The sequence below is a fragment of the Chenopodium album genome, chromosome 22 (assembly GCF_948465745.1).
Source record: "Chenopodium album chromosome 22, dcCheAlbu1.1, whole genome shotgun sequence".
Classification (NCBI taxonomy): Eukaryota; Viridiplantae; Streptophyta; class Magnoliopsida; order Caryophyllales; family Amaranthaceae; genus Chenopodium; species Chenopodium album.
In genome coordinates this window covers 8438120-8459773 of record NC_137855.1, presented here as the reverse complement: position 1 = coordinate 8459773, position 21654 = coordinate 8438120, and the positions used below count along the sequence as shown (strand labels likewise).

General features: G+C 34.1%; 3 protein-coding genes across 6 annotated transcripts; 1 reads left to right on the top strand and 2 right to left on the bottom strand.

The window, feature by feature from the left end:
• Positions 1-2098: 2098 nt before the first annotated feature.
• LOC145605070 (alpha-crystallin domain-containing protein 22.3-like) lies at positions 2099-9286 on the bottom strand. 2 transcript variants are annotated; one of them, XM_081661085.1, is made up of 3 exons: positions 5890-5935; positions 4591-4895; positions 2099-2806 (listed from the first exon to the last, which is right to left on the bottom strand). In XM_081661085.1, the coding sequence occupies exons 2-3, from the start codon at positions 4850-4852 to the stop codon at positions 2559-2561; spliced, it is 510 nt and encodes a 169-aa protein (XP_081517211.1). In that variant the 5' UTR covers positions 4853-4895; positions 5890-5935; the 3' UTR covers positions 2099-2558. The 2 variants fall into 2 exon arrangements, with proteins under 2 accessions (XP_081517211.1, XP_081517210.1); XM_081661084.1 differs by lacking the exon at positions 5890-5935 and adding an exon at positions 9174-9286 and having other exon boundaries at positions 2101-2806.
• Positions 9287-11302: 2016 nt separating this feature from the next.
• LOC145606059 (increased DNA methylation 2-like) lies at positions 11303-13963 on the top strand. Its single transcript, XM_081662122.1, has 3 exons — positions 11303-11366; positions 12314-13189; positions 13569-13963. Exons 2-3 carry the CDS (start codon positions 12337-12339, stop codon positions 13841-13843), a joined length of 1128 nt encoding a protein of 375 aa, XP_081518248.1. The 5' UTR covers positions 11303-11366; positions 12314-12336; the 3' UTR covers positions 13844-13963.
• A 648-nt stretch (positions 13964-14611) lies between these two features.
• Positions 14612-21397, bottom strand: LOC145606060 (nuclear transcription factor Y subunit C-3-like). 3 transcript variants are annotated; one of them, XM_081662125.1, is made up of 4 exons: positions 21230-21397; positions 20857-20922; positions 15785-16552; positions 14612-14927 (listed from the first exon to the last, which is right to left on the bottom strand). In XM_081662125.1, exon 3 carries the CDS (start codon positions 16549-16551, stop codon positions 15802-15804), a length of 750 nt encoding a protein of 249 aa, XP_081518251.1. In that variant the 5' UTR covers position 16552; positions 20857-20922; positions 21230-21397; the 3' UTR covers positions 14612-14927; positions 15785-15801. The 3 variants fall into 3 exon arrangements, with proteins under 3 accessions (XP_081518251.1, XP_081518249.1, XP_081518250.1); XM_081662123.1 differs by having other exon boundaries at positions 14612-14924; XM_081662124.1 differs by having other exon boundaries at positions 14612-14924; positions 21236-21397.
• Positions 21398-21654: the final 257 nt, after the last annotated feature.

Sequence of the window (21654 nt, the reverse complement as noted above, 5' to 3'; positions counted from 1 at the left end):
CAACTTTTAATGCTTTGCACCCAAGATCCCCTATAAGAAATAGGGGATTTGCTATGAAAAGTGTGTCAACTTCATGATAATTTTAAGTTCAAGAAACACAGTAGAAAATTTGAGAAATAGCATAGTAATTGAGTACGAACCACAAGTACTGTGAATATATGCATCTCTTGTTAACATAATAAGCAATTAGTCCCAAGACTCCCAACTGCGATATTGCATTGCTGTAGGAGGAGTTAGCCTAGTGAGGCATATGAGATTGAGTCATGAATGTATATTAACACAATCTGCAGTATACAAACTAGGACGAAAATGAGATCAAGCTAGCATGTAATGTGACACTTTGACATGCCTGCAGGCCTTGCAGCTGAAAACATTCAAGTTGAATTGCGTTCATTACTTATGAATCCTTTGAGAGTTATCCTAGCTCTAAGTAAGAGTGCTTACAACTATAAACGATGCAGCTTCCTTTGAGGGACTCAATTATCGTAGTTGAATAATGTCGAACATTTAAGCCTATTTTTATTTTTATTAGATAAAAGCATAATAACAAACCATTAAAAAACATCTTGACAATATGTCCAAAGAAAATGTGAGAAATTAGAGTTCGAACAAAACAAAACAATATTTGCCTATTTCCTTCAGTGGTCTTTTTTTTTTCCATTCGTTGCACCAGTTACCTACCTATACTAATAAATTAAAAGGCGTTTATAAAAACGTCAACGTGTCACGTAGAATCCCCTCATTACGCCACGTCATGCACAAGGTGTTCCTAAGAATGTCCACGCCACATCATGCACTTATAATTATTTTAAAAAAATAAAAATAAAAAAACATTAGGCTACACATAAAATATTTATATACCTCCACTCCAAAAAAAAAAAAAAAAAAAGGTTATATTTCACATTATTCGTAATAGTTAACAATTCTCCTACCCTAAATAAGAAGACGATTTTGTACTAGAGAATTTTAATACTTTTACTTTTTTATTTTTATGTGACTAGAGAAACTTTTTAAAAAAGAAATGTTATTAATTTAATTTTTTCAATTTGATCAAATTTCCCAATCTAAATATTATATTGTCCCCCCAAATAACAAAAATTCTTAGTAATGTTAAGTGTCTGTTTTGAATTCAGACCGAGCCTTTTATCCTCAGTTCCTTCTTTATCATTTGAAACGGTTACTTTTCCTCTTTTATTCTCTCTCAATATTCTCTCAATTTTCTCCACATAGAAACCAAAACATTGATGTCCCTGTAAAAACCAAACACAGAGATGCAACAAATCGCTCAACCCATCTCCTTAATCTTCATTAAACCCTCAATTTCTCCATTAATTTCACTAACCCACAAATTCAAATCCAAAACCTATTATTAATTTCATCAAGTTTGGCATTATGGGTTGTTTTGGAGAGAGGAAATGATAGTGAATTGGTTTTCTGGGTTTTCATGGTTTTAGTTTCTGCATTTGCTGTTTATTGCTTGGTGAAAGGATGGAGGAGAGAGATTAAAAATTGGGTGTTGGGATTTTCTTGTGGAGCTGCATTAATGGGTTTCGGATTAAGAAATAATGAAAATTTTGTGAGATTGGTTGATGAATTTAGGGTTAATTCTTTGAATTTTTCTATCATAAAAAAGAAGAGAAGAAAAGGTAGAAGATGGGTATGAAGTATGAAGAACAAAAGAGAAAATGTACTGTAATTTTCTGTTTTTTTACAGTTTACCCTGTTTTTGTTACTACTTATTGTTGTTTAGGCTTAGGGTTGCGATTTTTGCTTTAGCGCAAACCCGAATAGTTGTAATCGAAACCTGTTAATGAGAAGAAATGATTTTATAGCAAAGTGTTTGATTGCCTGCCATATTGTTCATTCTTGTAAAGTTTAGTTCAATGTTACCAACATTCACAACTATCACAAGTATATAGCACTAGCAAAAGAATGTGCTGGCTGGAAAACAAAGATGTATAGTGAGTGCGAAAATTGTAGACTCTTGACGTAAAACTGAAAAGAGGATACCTTGAGTGCTAAAAGAAGCTGTTCCGAGAGGAATAATTCTTTTTCTGCAGCAGAAATTGATAATCACCATAAAAATCTACCACCTGCAATATAGAGTTTTGGATTCGAAGAAGATAGAATGACATTGTCTATAATTGGAAAAACTCTGAAAATTATAAAACCAAGCCCAATTTTTTTTGATAATTCTAAGTTTTCACTTGAACTGTTACAACATTCAAGTACAAAAGCCACAACAAAATGAAGGTCTGCTTGAGAACTGCAAGTAAACTTGAAACGCATAATGGACTGCGTCTCCTGCTTGCCAGTAGTACCAGTAGCAAAAACCCAAAACAATGTTGCTTGTACATTGCAAATTTCGATAGAATGGATCAATCAAACCTCCTTTTGTTAAGCTGTCAATCGGGATGGGCCCATCTGTTGCTCTAAGAAGACTCCAATGCAACTTCTGGTATAATAATTTAAATAAATCAATAGGCAGTCATGCCTATCTGTTTGTTCTATGATATGGTTTGACAACTAAAGAATGTACATAGAATTCTACAAACACATCAAGCTGATGGTTTCTTCTTTTTCACTATGCCCTCAAAAACACCATCAATTCCATAATGGCCAGAGAGATATGGCGAAACAACAGGTCCTGGCAGATTAAATGAGATGGTAAAGTGACCCGGTGGGCACAGGTTCTGAGATTGCATCTCAAATTTCAAGGAACTCTTGTACACAGTCTTCTCTCCAGTTGTAGTAACACCCTTGATAGTTATATGCCCAGTAGGATCCACATCACATGAGAAATCTTCTGTAATCAAGACAAGTAGACAACTAATCAGAATCCGGCATTTTCTAAAAATAGCAAGGGTGATAAATAAGCAGGTCAAGGGCATCAAGGTCACCATGAATAGGATTTCTGTGTTTAGCACACTGACCAAGTCCAATATAACTCAGAATTGAGGTAAAGTGAACTGTGGAGGACAAATTTCTTCATCTTAGTCTCTCAAATGCATTTACAAGAAGGTCACTGATGTACTGAAAATCAAGACTCATAAATGAGAAATTTTGGCAATTAAATGTGGGTGATTTTTCTTTTCAAACAAAAGAATATTGTTTAAATAACCATTTCATGAGTCCAAGCAGTGTGATGAACATGTTCTAGGCCTTCTAGCCAAGCTGGTTTATCACTTTATATAGTAAGTCCAAGTCAAAGAATCAATATGTTAAAGATATGTACACAAAAGCAAAAGCATTCTACTCCCAGCCAAAATAATACATCAAATGGGTGTGTAGATTATTCTTCACAAGACAAAACATGGAAATTAATAAGCTGAAGTTAAGAATCAATATCATGAAATTTCGTAAAAATACATATAAATCTATTTCCTAGGCACTTCAATATGTATATAATATATAGAATAAGTTACCATTTGGTTGGAAGCAAATAATTACATTTCAAGAAAATTTCAATTTTCAAATTCAATTTTCAATTTCGTGAGAACTGCTTAAAATTGTTTGGTTAATTAAAAGGAAATCAATCGACTATTAAGGGAGGTAGGTCAGCCACTTATCTTGTGGGAACTGAGAAATTCGCATATTCCATAAGTGGTTCTTACATAATTACATATAGCTTACCATGTACAACTTCTGGCTTTTCCCACATCAACCAAATAACTGCTACAACGACAACTACTGCTCAAAAGATCCTGATGGATTTGTTACCCATTCATCTTGAGAATAGGAACTGAAGGCTAATATCAAGTTAATCAATTTTCAAGAGAGGTGATACAGTGGAATGCACTAATGCAAAGCAAAAATAATTCTCATATGGGATATGTAAGATGATGCACTTTGACCAAAACGGCATATTTGCAAGAGCTCAGATCTTGATTTTCATTTTTTTAATCTGCCAAAGTCCCAATCCAGAAACTATTCTGTTTGTTACCAGTTCTGTGTTTTTTTTTTTTGTGTGTGTGTGTGTGTGTGTGTGTGTGTGTGTGGGTTGGGGGGGGGGGGGGGGGGTTATTGTGTAAATCTACCTGCCTTAATGCTGTCAATGTCTGAAAATTGACAGGGTTAACTTTGAACGTATAGATGAATGAACCTAGATATAAAAAAAGAAAATTTCCAAAGTACTTCATTATACTAACAGGGGAGATAAATATCTAAGATTAACCATAATTTCTGTATGTGCAAGGAGCAATAAATAGCCACATTTTATCAATGCATACCCAACATCAAAACTAAAACATTATTCCAGTATGTGCAAGGAGCCAGAAAATAAGATAATGATGAATGTAAAACTCATGTCTAAATTTGCAAAATTGTGTTTAGAAAGTTCAGAAGACAAAAAATAAAATAAAATTAAAAAATAAATAAAAAAAACCAAACAAATTCTGTTCAGAATCTCAAAAGATGATCAAAATAAACACATTGTTCCAGTACATGCAAGGAGCCAGAATATAAGATATTCATAATAATGAATCTTTGAACTTTGTCTAAATTTGAGAGAATCTCCAAAAAGACAAATAAGATTAACAAATAGAAAATGAAGTAAATTTTGCAAAATTGAGAAAGGCAGCATAATTTTACCTTTTGCAACACCTGGAAGGGACACTCGAAAGAGGTAAGAATCTTCACTTTCACTAATATCCAACTTCCCAAGAACCGGCCCAATTGTTCCAAGTGCTGCACTGCCACCCAAACCAATTCCGCCCTTCGTAGCAGATAAGATAGGACCCCATTCCTCCTTAGTAGGTTCAGAAGGCAAATATACCAAAGCTGGTTTGGCCTTATCAACAGGATCTAATGAGATATCACTACCTTGTGGTGGAATGGGATCAATGTAGGGCATGCTGTTAAGAGGAGTTACGTTCAGAGCTGGCTGCAGAGGAGCCCTATAACGAACAAAAAATAAGCTAATTATACAGTATATTAACATAGAATAAAAACTAAAGGGACATGGGTGAGTTTAAACAGATAAATAACCCCCACAGCAATGAAAATACATGATGCCTGATTCAGAGAGTATTGTATGCAATTAGTCATATACAAGTGACCACCATTATATGTTATGGCCTTTTCACATCAATCATGAAATTCAACATAAGAAATTTTACAGGAAATTTAGTAAATAATCACATCCCTCAAAACACACTATTTAGAACTAACCACCTCTTTTATACGAAACTATGAAATAACACCCCTTAAATCAAAAAGAGTTGGCGATCACTACCCCGTCTCATATTCCGGCCAATTTTCCGACTTGGGGCCCATTTTTTTCTCTTCTGTTTTCACGATATTTTTTGTACCACCGAAAATCATTATCATATCATCGCTCATCACCACCGTCCCACCATATTTCTTCCTTATTTTTTTCCTTCTCTTGTTGTGTTCAGATCCATCTTAGAAACCCACCATCAAACCGCCACCTTATTCGAAGCTCCATCAGTCCATCACTCATCCACCACCACCAACCGCAGCAACCCTTGCAATACCTACCTTCCCTCACGCCAGCGATTCCAACCTGCAAGGGCTGCAACACCGTCACCCAACTCTCCCAATTCCACCAAACCGCACACAACAACAAACCAGAACACTGCACCACATCTTCACCGCCGCTACACCCTCAAACCTAAGCTCCACCACCAATATATCAGTACCCAGTCAAGGTGGCTTGCTCATTTTGGGCTTTAATCGGGCTTTGTGGGTCAAGTTCAAGAAATCCCCAAATTAATTTTCAAGAACCCTAATTTCCAACAGGTCAAATTGAATGTTTCATACAACAATTAAAGCAAAAAATTAGCAATTCAACACATAATTAGCAATAATTAACCTATTAATCGAATTGCCTTTCATTATATAGCATCAACGAAGTTGTTTTTCAATTACCTTAATTTTTCGCTTCAACCTGTTCTGAATTACACTTTTAAATGAATTATTGACAGGATTTAGAGAATTTGGAGAATTCTGGGTGAATTTGGAGTTATGTTGAGGAGCATAGCAGTTCAAATTTCAATATGAAGAGGAAAAAATTGAGTACAAGGGTTTAAAAAACAAAAAACTAGCCGTTACGTGGGGCCCATGTCGGAAAATTGGCCGGAATCTAAGAAGGGATGGTGATCGTTAACTCTTTTAAACTAAAATTTTATAATTTCATAGAAAAGGGTGGTTAGTTTCTAAATAGTGTGTTTTGAGGTTAGTTATTTACAAAGTTTCCTATTTTAAATCTTCATTACTTCTTACAACTTTAGCATCATATATATAGAAAGAGAGATTGTGTCGCCTTGAAAATTAATATCAAATGCAAAAAAAAAATATATTTGTACAACCTAATAGAAATAAGTACTAATGTCTTCCTCTCTGTATTAGATGTTGTAAGGCAACACAGCTTTGTGCCATCATTCTAAAAGACCACTAAGTTCTAGCCACTTAATAACATTTAAAATTCATATTATGTTCCTATAATGCAATTTAAAATCTGTACTGTTCATATAATTAAAGGACAAGACATGCCATACCATTTCAATGGATGACGTGGACCCACATCCATGACATTATATGAAACTTGTATGTGATTTGCATTTGGGGGAAAAAAAAAACACTTGGAGCCTAGTATCTATCAACTTCTCACTGCCAAAGCTACCAAGTGAGCTTTATAACATAAGAACAACAAGTACAACATAATTCTTAGAAAAAAAATATAATAAGACAGGAAGTGAAATTTAAAGAAGAAACCTTTGGCTTGTGGGTTTTCAGTAACCTTTCTTGAGTATTATACGCCTAAGTAAATTGTGTGATGATTAACTATTTCATTCTCTCTTTTTTAAGTTAATCTAACAACTGTGCATCTGATGCTGTTAAATAATGGAATCTTCATGTACTCTAACACAATATTAATAGGACTTTTATGAAGTTGACTTGGAAGCTTGACAGTAGTTTAGAGACGTGAAGTCTATGGATGCAAGGTAAGCATGAGTTATAATCTTGTGCTGAGTTTTTTAGATGGCATGTATTGCCCCTCCAACATTAAAAAAAAAAAAAAAAAAAAAAAAAAAAAAAAAAAAAAAAAAAAAAAGTATAGATTACAATATGAGATTAAAATATTTTGACTTGACCAAATTGTTGAATACTTATGTATTCAATCAATTGGCAATGATTGGTTTGATGATCAATAAAATTATAACTAAAGATAGTAGTAACGGAAAATAGATCATTAATCTCTTCGACAAACCGAATGAAAATTTCAATCTCATATTACTTGAATCAACTTGGTAAATTGTGTCTATAACTAATTCACTAATTAAAAACCCTTACATCATTTGTTTTAGAGTTCACATCATTTATTACCTTTGAGCATCACTTATTCAGGAGCATAAACATATCTATTAAACCCAGTACGTCCATGTATAAAATTTTGCCAATACTGTTGAAAATTTAACTTTTAAATCATTCATGAAACCATATTTTTGACTAAAATTAGCACTAAATTTTTGTTAAAAAAAAAAAAAAAAAAAAAAAAAGAAAGATAGCACTAAGTTTTTGATTTGCCACTCAAAATTCAGCTGCATACTAGACAAATTTTTCTTTTGATCCCAGACTAAATTACAACCTTCCACAAATTGAAAATTCAATACCCTAATTGTAAGAGAATATGCTCAGTGGCTCTATCTCAGCTTATCAAAGAGAGAAGTGAACCACACAATTGTATTTTGAGATGAATGCATGTTATACTTTGCCTTTTAAGTTAGGTGAAACAAGAAACAAATTAATGAAATTTAAATAGTTAATACTGCCAAATTTGTTAATTTACCACCAAGCTCTTAATTGTGTTAATAAGGTCTAGTATCTTAAACCATTCTATGAATGTTTGACATCAGAGAACCAATAGAGCTGCTAGCAGTACACTATTAGTCCGTGACCCAGAGCCAAAATACCTGTGACACCAGGACAACCAATAGAACTGCTAGCAGTACACTGTTGGAGGATTTAAAGCCATAGGAGTAGTCAAGACAAGCCTTAAATGGTATGCCTAAGACTCTAGGGATCATGGCTGCCGAAATTTGGGTGTGAGCAAGAGAATCATGGCTGCCGGAATTTGGGATCATGACTCTAGGGATCACGGCTGCCGGAATTTGGCTCAGCAGTGAATCGTTATCTGCTAGACGTATTCATTGATTACATGACTCATATATTAACATTTATGGTAGCTATTAATTCTTTAAACACATTTATGATAAAAATAAAAATAAAAAATTCATATTTCACATTAATGGTAATGAATGATTCATTCCACACAAAAACAGATAGGGAATCATTTCTTACAATAACTTGAAGATCTTCAATTATCTCAAAATTAAGCGAACGTGGTCTTCCTCCAAAAGGTCACACCACATGATATCTAAACCGTAAGTGTTGGCACGAGTGCACGACACATTAAGGGCCTATTCTACACAGCCAGACTCTAATCCCCTATGTCACTAAATACCGCAAATATACAAATTGCTAAACTTGTTTCTCCAAAACAAGCAACAAAAATAGCCAAGCAATCAATTTCATCAAAAAGATAACATGAAAACAACATTAATAAGTAATTATCTACACACATAAACAAACGATAATACTTCACATGATTATTATAGCATAAGCTTTAACGCGACACCACGATAACCTAGTCAAAAACTGGACTCTATTTGTCACACCCAACCGCAAAATTAGCATTTGATTCTCACAAACACTCAACGGAAATATATCAGATATAGCCTAGCAATCAATTTCATTTAAATGAAGAACATAAAAACAACATTAAAAAAACCTAAATCTATATACATAAATAATCAGCCCTAATTAAACGATTTCTATTTAAAATTCATTCTAATCATTCATTATCTCCTAAAGCTTTCATTCAATGCAACCTCCAAAAATCAAAACATGACCAAAAAAAACAACAAAAAACACTCTGAAATCCAGAATCAAACAACAAAAATGTCAAGTATAAACTTCAAAGGCGCAATTAAAGTAAGATTAAACAAAGCTTCCAATAATCAATAATTTGAGAAATTACGCTGAGATCAGAACATAAAAATAGCGGCAAAAATCGACAGTTAAGCATATAAAAGAGAAAAAAGAGCAAAAAATTGTAGGAAAGAGTGAAATGAGAGCGTTGTTTGGAGTACCTGTTGGAATTGGCCGCCATGAAAGTTGGAGTTGAAGCTCTAGAGTGAAGAGAGAGAAAGTGATTGAGGAGAGAGAAAGAGAGAGGAAATTGAAATGGGGAAAGTTTAATAGAGAGGAAAACGGTAATATATGTGCCCTTTATTTGGAGAACACTATTTATACACCTGAAAATGGCTAAATGAAGAAACACGACACAACATTTTTGGAGAATTGACAACTAAAAATAAATACGGAGTACATTGGATATAGTCCATAATTATATGTTGATAACCAAGTGTTTTAATTAAGGAAATACTGTGTCAAAAAATAATTAAGGAAACATAGTTTGAGGTTTATAGGAGTCAACTATGGAGTCGTATTTTAGAAAATAATCATTGAATCTATCTTTTGTTATGTGAAATTACCAATATGTTAGTACTCGTATTAGTTAAGTACGTAATTGTTATAAAATAAGTATGTAATAATATATCCATGCACGTTCTTAATGAATGATGCTATAATTTGTAATTGTGTGAAGTTAAAACAATGAAATTTCTTAATTTTGTTATGTCAATGAAATATCTAAATATGCTTATAAGTTATAAACAACTCTTTAATTAATATATGCATGAACGTTCATTGCATTATGAATTTTTATTCTAGTACTTTTATTTGATGCTCTTAAATACTCAAAAATGATTGCATTTATTCATACTCTAAAACTTGCGCTGCCAAACAATATTAACGCTTAAGGAAAGTATTATGAAAACTACTTGAAAAGTTGAAACACGTGTATTCTTCCTAACGTAAGATGGTGCCCGAAGAGAAAGAAACAAGGGGCATAGGGCTTATTGGGAGGTGCATCTTCTATCCTTGTACTTTCAACCTACATGCGGAGATGAATTGAAGCTTGTCTGAGGGGTTTTCAATGAGCAGCTCAGCGGGCATTGGTTCGGGCAGTTACTATTTACACAGGTTCATCGACAATAGTGCAACTGCTACGGGATCCACAAGTAACTAATATTATTACTATGTGTCGTACTATAGATAAGAATATAAGATACATCGAATCAAAGGAGGTTTTTATTGAGCTAGTGTTCACATGGTGGATCGCGATAGGGTACACAAGGCCACTTACTCGCAACAACAGTTAATTATAGCTTATTGTGTTTTGTAAATTTTCATGCTTAAAAAAAATTACAAAAAAAATGAAACTTATGTGAATATTGAACTTTTCTTAATAATAAATCCTAAACATAATGCATTATTACATTTTGTACTTTTGGTGAAGAATTCGAAGATATTCTAATGTTTTAATCATACCTTAAATTAAAAAAAAAAATTTAAAAAAATAAAATAAAATCCTAAATACAGTATATTTCAAATTCACTTCTTGTATCCAATGCAAAAACTTATCAATAATCTTCACAATTGACTTATATAGATAAATCCAAGACTCATTGCCTTACCCTAATGAAAAAATAGATATCAATTGTCTAATGTTTAAGGTTTTTGGTTATTGGTTGCATTATTGATTAACGTTCGTACCCATTCGGCCATTCCCTTATATGTATAACACTACATAATTAATAGTTGATGATTGATGACATAAATTAATTAAGAGTTTTTTTATAACTTTATAACTTAAGTTTCTAGCATTGTAATAGACAATTTACAACCTTCAACTAATTGTCAAACAACGTCATAGAGTTGTAAGAATACATAATAATAATAATAATAATAATAATAATTCAATGGACATCCATTTAACAGAATTGGACCGACTAATTATAGATCATAAAGCCCAAACACCTTTAATCGTAAATAACCCAATCTTTCACATCTATAATGACAATTACACAATAATATAACAACAAAATACGGAGTATCATGCAAATTACTAAGTTATGCAAGTATTAAATTATACTACCCATCATCTTTTCACTCTCCCTCAAACAAAACACACACATACCCCAAATTAATATAATATTATTAACACCCACAACATAATTAGCATGACAATTGCCATTACTTATCCTTGACTAATCACATGTGTCATGTTTTACATGAGCCTTCTTGCATGCTTACTCTATAAATAAATAATTCTCCCTTTTTATTTATTTTCCTTTCTATTTTTATTTTCTTCCTCATAAAATTCACACTCTCTTTATTCTCAACTCTGCTGATTTTCATCCTCCATTTCTGAATTTCAGGTCATTTTCTCTCTCCTCACTCTCTCATTTTGGCTAATAATCTAGCTGCATTTTAGTAATTTTAGTATTTTTGTGTTTGATGATTGAATTAATTTCTTTTTTATAGTAAATTTGCCATTTAGATTTCAACTAATTGAGCTCAAAATGTTGGATATTGTAGCAATTTGAGTAACCCCATTTTGTATGATTGTGATTTTATGTTGTTATTATTGTGTAATTAAGCTGCGAATGTGTCCTTTACCATCTGGGTATATAACCCAGAAAATAGCTATTTTGTTGAAATTATTTTTAAAAAATATGTATATATCTTGCTGATTCTCTGGAATTTGTCTGATTGCTTTCCAATTTTTCTTTATAATTTTTTTACTAATTTTGGGGTATTTTGATACTGCAACTTAGTAAAATGTGCTGTTATTTCTTAATACCAGATACTTGCTTAAATTAATATGGAGTATTATTTAGAAAGTGTTTATTCAGTGAGATTTGTAAGATTCAGAATCTACTCCTTTTAACTTTAATCTCTTGATTTTCAGCAGCTGGTTGAATAATATATAGAGCTAAATAGCAAATGTAGACTATGTAGTAGCAAAAAACACCCTCGGGTAGTTATTGGGTGCACCTAGCTCGAGGTACACTCGGGTGCATAATAGAGGTTCTATGTACGTATAGGTACAAATTGCTAGAAGTGGGTTTGGTCAGAACATTGCAATATAGTGTTAACGTATAGTATAGTCCATAATTGACTAGTAGATATCTGATATTTGTGCTATCAGTAAGTTGGAATGAATGATCTATATGCTTCGCCACCATCCTTACTGATCGGATTCTATGTTAGTATGTTGTTTCTATTGTAAATCATCTATCTCCTAATAACTCTATTGTAGGGTGTGTCTAGTTCGAACGTAAATTGTTGTTGATTAGACTTGAAATTGGTATTGATTATACAGGTATCAGCAACGTGATAATCAAGATGAATGCAAATGAGGATTGTTGCTTTCTCCTTTACTTCATTATGGGCACATATTTCGGCCCTGATCTCAAAGGGGAGAAGACCCAAAAGTCGGCGTTACAGAGGATAGCAGAAGATCTTCCTCCCTATACACTGGATCAGTTGGCAGATTCCCACATCAGAACCTCTGAAATCGAGCAAATTTACTATTATCTTGTAAGGAAAGCAGATAAGTCACTCATCGTCAAACTACCCGTGTTGTTACAGTTCATTCAAGGAAATCATCCTTCCGAGGGTGAAGACTTCCTTACACTCTTTCCTTCCCATTTGCATCCTCAAACAGAGTCACTTAACCATAGCAGAATTGTAGCAAGTGTTGCATTTATTCGAAATCCAGCTATCTTTTATATCAAACAGGAGGATATTGAGAGGTTCAAGAAGCTGACAGGACTAGAAGAGCTCTTCATAGAAAACACTGTTGTAAGGCTGCCAAATGGTATATATCTGGAGAAGGGCGACGATGATGACTCTGAAGAGGAGCCCATCGGAAGTTACTTTCGTGAGTGTAAAAGCCCTAAAAGGAAACGTCGATTAGAGGAAATTTTGGAAACTGAGAATCTGAAGTCACCACAGTCACTTCAATTGGCTTTGCCACCATCTGGAGTGAGAGATGGGCCTGGTATTGTTATTCTCCCTTCCCAGCCAAGCAGAGAGGAACTGCGTCGCATTGTGGAGATAGCAAGAAACTCATATGCAGTGACTGGAAGTGCAGCAAAGGGTCAGGTGGGATCTGTTATTGGACTGATGGACATTAGTGAATCTGAGGATTCATACCTATTCCGTGTTGCCCTTCCTGGAGTTAAAAGAGAAAACAGTAAGTATCACACTCTAGCTGTACACATGATCTTTAAATTTTCATAATTGTGTGCCTCTACACAACTTCTCAAATTTTCGTTGCAGCTGATTGATTATTCATACAGGTGGTTAGTTGGTTTGGTCAATATTGACTTAATCAGGTTGTTTTCGATCTTAACCCCAGAACTTCTGTCTAAAAAAATCAGTTGGCAAATTTTAGATGATACAAGTTGGATTAGTTTTGATTCCAGGTTGAAAGCTAAGTTTTTTTCGGGTTGATTATTGGTTGTCTTAAGGTTAATTGCAGTAGCTAGTCCATACTACGCATTTTGGCACATGCCAATACTGCTTCAAATTGTTTTTGTGCTTAAATTTGCTCCTTGATGATGTATATGCAGGAGCATTCCAATGTGAGGTAGATAGCGATGGCAGGGTGGTGATAAAGGGAGAAACAATCACAGGCGAGAAGAGAGTTTACCGCTTTTCACAAACATTCATCATGCAAACACAAAACTTGTGTCCAACAGGACCCTTTTCTGTCTCATTTCAGCTGCCAGGTCCAGTTGATCCCCAAAGATTCAAAGGTAGTTTTGGTTCTGATGCTATCCTCGAGGGTGTTGTAATGAAGCAGATGCCTTCAACAAGATTAATCAAATTTGGCGGTGAGCAGTAAATTCTGTTTAACAAAAATGTCGCATTGCTAGTTATTCCCAGTAAGCAATGTATGAATAGTAAGCCGTTGTAAATTCCTAGCTGATAGACATCCCACCTTGTGTGTAAATATTCGTAGCTACTAGCTAATTTCCGTATGACCAGAATGTAACAAGACTGTCAACCTAAGTAGTATGACTTCACTTATGTCCGGTAAATCGGTAATACTAAAAACTAGTGAAGTTTGTTTTTCAAAAAAAAAAAATGAATCGGTGATATTAAAAACTAGAGAAGGGGGAAAAAAAAAACAAAAAAAAAGAAAACAAAATAAAACCTAGTGAAATTTGAATTGTAATCTTCTGTCAACAGTCCCACAAAACTAGACCTAGCAAAACTAAACCTGTCTCAGATCACCCAACCCACCCTTGAAATAAAATGAAATCACAAGAATTAACTTGTTAGACCCAATTCACCCAAACTATACTAGTAAGACTAAATTGAACAACTCCTGCAGTACTGCTCGAATAATACATGAACCGATGACACCTCAAATGATACGAAGTACAGCAAGAGAGTGAGAGAGTTTGATATCAGAAACGGAGGGTAGCTGTAGTTTACACTAAAATACCAGCTCACATATTTAACTTGAAGAGTAACCCATTTCCTACATACTCCCCACGAGCATCCGAGGACCAAGTCAGCTTGAGGCACCAGAGCTACCAAATCACCAAACAGTCCCTGAATTTTTATACATACAGATAGAAGATATATCCACATGCACACCAATAACTAAACTGTAAAGATAAGTCATGCATTCAACCTTCCAAAAGGCTACAATGGCAAGAGTATAGAAAACTCAAAACAGAACTGTCCTACTTATGCATTCTAATTTGGTAAAGAACAACTGATCTCTAGTAGCAGAGCTATTGATGACAGCCATTAAATCAAGTACCTCACAGTACCAACTGAGGTTAACCGTTAAAACAGACTACACAAGGTAACAAAACACATGTTCTACCAAAGATAAAGATACTCTGATTACAGAAAACCAAAATGTCGCTCTATCCCCAGCTTGCATTCAGCACCCGCGTCCTCATTCCCATCTGCTAAGAACCAGTTAGAAGAATAGTCTAGTTAGAATTTCACATATTTGAAAGAAAAATCAATCAGTTAGACAAATTTAACAAGTATTAACATAGTGAAAGACAGTTCAACTGGCCAGGGAAAGGAATGTGAGAGGGGGAAGGAAGGAGAGGGCGGGGAGATTGTATCACTTCAGCCAAGCTAGGCGTGGGATACAAAAAAAAAAAATTGGCTCTTATTGCAAATGAATTTCAATAAATTAAGGGTAAACAGGTATACGATAAGACACCAATGATTTGTTACAAGACATGGGGTGACTTCTGCTTATAAATAAGGGAAATAAACATCTAATATAAAATTACAAATGAATTTGCCTAGTTAGTGAGTTACTGAGTTGGACAGCTATAGAAAAAAAAAAAAAAAAAAAAAAAAAAAACCCACCTTCAAATAGGATCTCCAAATACAAATCAACACCCCAGTTATGAAGGATTACTTTATAAAGTGGAAACTTGCAGTCAAAAGGCTACAGCTTAAACAGTTTTCACAGCATAGCCCTTTGACCACCAATCTTAAGTGCCATTAACAATTAAATGACCAATTTCAGTGTCAATTTTTGAACGTCGTTCTTAGTCATTTGCAAGCAGATAAACTCAAAAAGGACACTTCATAAATTTCTACAGTTGATGGTTTTCGATCAAAGATCCTGATAAAATAAATAAATAATTAAATAAAATTCCCTACTTGATGGTTAACGTTGTGAACACAGAATGAACCTTTAAAATTTCTTCCATCTTTCAGTCGTCAAGCATCCAGCTATGTGCGAGTCAACAGTTGGACAATTTGCTATTGAATTAGGAAAAACCATAAGGTACACACCTACCTTTACATTGAAGGATGCTAAGCATCAGAAGAAGATTGCTGTCGCTGAGGTGGTTGCTGAGGCCACATTGGCTGACCCATGTATGGCTGAGACTGTGCGGCATATGCATTAGGATTTCCCATCATCACACCTGGAGGTCCAGCCTGAGCTGGGTTTTGTGCCGGCGGCATATAGTAGTAGGGAAGTGCATCTGCAGGGCCAGCAACAGGCATGCCTGTTCCTCTTGGGAGAGTAGCAAGCACATCATCCTTCAAATCCTCCCTTGGCACAATGTCTACCAAGAAGTCAAAGATGTCGGTTCTTGTGATCGCTGCTGCGATGTCATTCTTCTGTAAGGTCCTCCTCTTGTTCTCCTCAGTGTGGTTCCATGATCGCAGGGTCAGCTCAAGTATGAACATCTCACACGCCCGTGCAAACACAACAGGAGCCTCAGCTGAGATCATCCGGACATCCTCATCAGCCTTCATGATCTTCTTGATCCTTGCCAGGGGAAGGCTGTGGTTCTTAAAATCTGTGACCTTCTCAATATCCTGGTACTGATTCTGCCAGAAGGACTGGAGTTGTTGTTGTAGCTGCTGCTGCTGCTGGTGATGAATCTGCTGGTAAGCAAGCTGGTGCTGAGCCATCTGTGCCCCAGAGGGTTGTGCAGAACCATGGACAGGTGCCCCAGTAACTTGATTTGGTTGGTATGCACCACCATATGGAACCTGACCGGCACCACTCACTGTTCCTACTACCGGAGCTTGACCATGCCCTTGCTGGTCCATTCTGGAATAATCACAAAGAAACAAATATCATTTAATTGAAACTTTACTACAAATCATATTAGGTATTTGTACACTAAAGATCACAGAGAGTTTCATAGAGTTCCAAGAAAAAAACAATAACAGGAACCAGAATAACAACTGATCAAAATTTCCCAGCAATATGGTATTCGTAATCAACAGGTCTGCTTCACACAGTTTTATGATAAAACACCCGATTTCTTAGCAGACACTATCCAAAAAAATTCAGGATGATTTTATCTCAAAATTAGTCAATATATTTAGCCAATTTAAGTATTTGTAAACATGGCATATAATATCTCTACAATTCAAAGCTGAATCACAAAATTCCAATGATAGCATCATAAATGAGAAATGTCAATAAATTTTAATTCCCATGCCCTTGTGTAATCTATCAAATTTTATCCCGACAAGTGTCAGTGTAGCAAATCAAGGAACAAAGAATCTTCATAAAGAATTATAGAAATGTAGTCAACGCATGCAAGATGAAGAGATTAAAAGTCAAATGGCTGAACAAACTGGACATGTGATTGCATCATGGTGAAGCACCCAAAGATAACATTAGAAATTCAATTCAAACAAAACAAAGTATGATAACACAACACTTAACAGATAAACAAGAAATGAGACAGCACACCTAGGCATTATGAAAGCAAACTTTTTAACAGAGCTCATGAAAGCTAAATCTCTCTACAAAACTGCGGCTGCAAAATACATAATATAACACAAAACCTACGAAAGACAGTGAATGATCGATCAAAATGCCAGCTAGTTGGTGGGAAAATGGGTTTGGTCCAAATTCTACGTTTCTACTCTCACGGCCCAGAAAACAAGCCTACATCGGCCCATACGGTGAACCTTAATAAAACAAGTCATGAATTAGGGAAGTATAATTAAGACTAATATAATTGAATTTCCGTCAAACAATAACTTAATAAAGATAATGCACTATAAATAGCATATCCGTGAAAGTATAATCTAGAGCTTGAGCCGTAGATAGGTCGGCTAACAAGCAAACCAGGGGTAATGAATAAAAGGAAAGGTAAATTTATGATTTGAATTGAAAAAACCACCTCCTCCAGCATTCCCTTTACCAACCACAATGCAATATAATTAGCAAGCTTCTTGGTGTTTTCAAGTTGAAGCTATAGTAAGTTTAGAACCCACCAAACCTCTAATATTGCCTTGAACCAGAGGCAACTCTAATCAAGTAATATCCCATAAATTAATGCAACAAATCCGGAAAACTGGCAGTAATGCAGTATTAATAGTAATAAATCCAAATGAAAAGGTTCACTAAAGCATAAGCCATATGACAATCCACCGGCATATCCAAGTTCACTTACCAGGTTTCTAGCTCTAATTACATTCATGGGCTGTTACACTTTCTACAAGACATATACTTAAAGTCCATCCTAATTATCAAATATAGTAGTCTAACACTCTTACCACCCACTCAAGTGTCTCACATCTTTGAGAGACAATTAAGATACACTGTTGAGAAAGTTCGCTGTCTGGTGGTTGTCGTATTGTTAAAGGAAAGGAGAAATTTACTATAGCAATATTGCAATAAAGAGCAACACATTCAGAGCAGCATTAGATTTTATTCAGGCTTTTGGGAATCAGACATCTGTCACTTTTTCTAGAAATACTGCTTTGTAAGTTTTCTATAGCGCCAATTTACTCAAATACTCCAAAGTAAACATGATATCACTACATGCCGTTTAATCAGTTCATGTTATGGTTCATAATCCTAGAAAGGGGAACACATCCTAATACATAGATGTAAAGAACTTAAAGATATGTAAAATTCAAAGTTCATACGTTTATCAAGTAATTAAGTTACTCCAAAAATTAACAAGATATAGTATCTTGAGAAAAGGCATAAATACAAATAACTCATTAACAAGTTATCTTCACCACAGCTACATCCCATAGAAAAGAATAGAGTCATGTGGCAAAGAACGTGTACCATGTATGGCTCCCCTACTCCCAAACCCTACATATGGAGCAACTAAAATTGCTGCCAACAGTTCCAGGATATCATGGAGAAGCACCAAGGTAGATTCATCTTCATCATCTTAATCCAATTGTCCCTTTGAGTTCTTTAAAATATCTAGAAAACTAGAAATACAACCTCGAAGATCCAGTAATCCAATATCATCAAGAACACTATGTCATAACATATTTTCCTTCCATACACAAATCATAATTATTTCACCTTTCTATTTGTTTGATTGACTGCATCATTATCCTTTCAGAAAGAGTTGTCATGAAGACACTAGGCAAATCTGAGATTAACAATTTAACAGTATAAAATCAATTCATAACAGTCAAGGCTCCACAAGGCACTTCAACTGGAATATTACAATAATGATCAAAAGAAGCTTCTTCAGCAAACAAATCCAATTGCATGCTTCACCCTTCAACACTTCAAGGTACCCTCAATCTAAAAATTTACAATCTCATATGTGAATATGTGATCTAAAAATGGCTAAAAAAACTGGAATCCTGATTACATGACTATGAGCAAAAATCCATGAAAGACAATCCAAATGCATTCTCATAAGGCAAGGTTGAAGTACACAATACATCTAAACAAAGTGGGAACCTGGCTCAAAAGAAAACAAACAAAAATAACCTACATGGAAAGCATAGATTATTATATAACTTTGTAGAGTTCAAGATCTATTATTGCCCAAAGGTACTTATCCAAAACATATTTTTCCAACCTCAGATGTCCAAGTGATCAAATTACTCACAATAATGTTGTGCAATACCCTCTTTTTTCTTTTTCGCCCAAGAGAAAATTACTGCTTCAACAACCTTGCTTGAAGCTGTACTAAACTTGATAGTTACAACAAAACTAATTAGACACTCATCCAACTTATAGCTAAGGGCTTTTTTTTTCTATATAGTGCTAAAAACCCACTTCAGTTCTGTCTTCTGTCTCTCAACATCCCAAAATGCATTTCAATTACTCGTGCTCAAAGATTATTCACTTTTCTTCCTACAACTATGGTGTACTTTGTGACTTCCCCAACTATCCAAAAATGTAGCCATCACTCCCCCAAAACAGTCAATCAATGTGTACACTTTCTTTCTCTTTTTTTTTTTTTTTTTTTTTTTTTTGTTATTGAATATGTACCTTAACTTTCCTTACAAACATTATGGTTATTTTAGAAAATATATCCAGTTCTCAAATTTTCTTATTAAAGTTTCAAATTTGGAAGAAGTTAAAAAAAAGAAGAATATATAATTTGAGTGGGCTAATATTCAACAGTGTGTTTGGGAGCGCCAAGCATTAATAAGGAAATCAATGTGAAAGTGAAAAATTCCGAGAATTTTTTAGTTTCACAAAATTTGGGTGCTGAGAAGATAAATTATGGATAAGTAAAACTGAGCAAGTTTGAGTACCGTAGACCTTCTATTATACTCCGTACTTTGCCAGTTTTTGTTTTCCATAGTTTTTACTTCAAAAGTGATTGAAAAAAGGCAGGAAATCAAGCTAATGAATATCTTAACTGAATTAAAACTCTAATGTTCTCACAGATTTCCATACTACAAACAAACCAAACAAGTGAACGTTACAGATTTCAAAGACAATGTAAGTTAAATTGGACCGTTAGACGCAAGATATTATTGGGGCATACCAAATTAGGTCACAAAAATAATCACTACAGACATTACAAAAAAGTACTCCACATATACCCTAGACGACGCCAAAAACACGAAAACAAAACATACATAGGAGCAGTTTTGTTGTAACTAGTTGTATAGAAAGACAGAGACAAAGGCAAATGTTAGTTTGGAATTATTAGACATCTCATGAAGGTGGTCCATAGAAACCCCCCAGCTTACACATACTTAAACACGTTTACTGAGCATTAAACATACAAGGAAAAAGGATTTTATTCAATAAAAGCTGATTTAACCTTAATTTGACAAGAAAACACAAGGGGAGAGATATCGAAACAGTCGAAAATAGACATAAAACGAATGAAAATTGAACTATATGACCAGCAAACATCAATTTACATTCTGGGAATTTGAGTTGTTACTCATATAAAGCGTTGAAATTGATTAAACTCACATAATCAAACATCTTTTTCGATTTCGAATAGCCGAAATTTGCAACAAATTAAGTTTGCCATGAATCAATTACACCAAAATTATAGGGTCTAAAATTCGAAATTATAATCACCATAAAATTACAATCCAATAAAATTACATGCAAATCTATATCCATGCAAAATTAAAACAGAGAAATTAAAAAAACCAAATTACCTTAATTAATGAAAAGTATTAAATTCCCAGTAATTTCCTTCTACTAGTAGTCTAGTACGCCACCACCTGAAATAAGAAACAAGAACACCAATTCAACCGATCAAAAAAAATACCATTAATTACATAGAAAATTGAAAGAAAAAAAATTGCATGAAATAAAAATTTAAAGGGTGCCTAGAATTAAAATCAGAAAATAAAATTAACATTGATCCCATGATTTGGGAAGGTGGGGATATGTAATAAAAATCAAATCTTTGAAAAAAATAAATAAAAAAAAAAAAAAATCGTTTCTTTTTTCTAAATTTAGGGTTTTGATTTGATTTGGGAAAACCCAGAAAATAAAAAATCAAAGAAATGAGGAGAGAGAAAGTACACTTGCAGAGGTTTGAAGAACAACGGGCAGCTGCAAACAAATGAATCTTCTCTGTTGTTTTTCTAATTTATTTATATAATTTTTTTTTTTTTTTACTTCGGTTTTTTTTTTCTGTTTGATCAAAGCTGAGAGAAAAGAAAGAAATGAAAGAGAGTTTGATTCTGTTCTGACTTAGCAATGTCAGAAATAGAAGGGTTTTATATTTTGTTTGAATAAAAATTGGGAAGCTTTTTTGCATTGACTATTTTACCCTTTTAGGAAATGGAATAATAAATAATTAAATAATCAAATTAAATTAAACTTTGGTTTAAATTAAATGAAAATTGTCTTTTTCTTTCATGTCACAAATTATGTGTCCTACTCTCACTTTACCAACTAAAAAAAAAAATTGAAAGCATTTGCCACCTCCACCCCCTAAAATAATA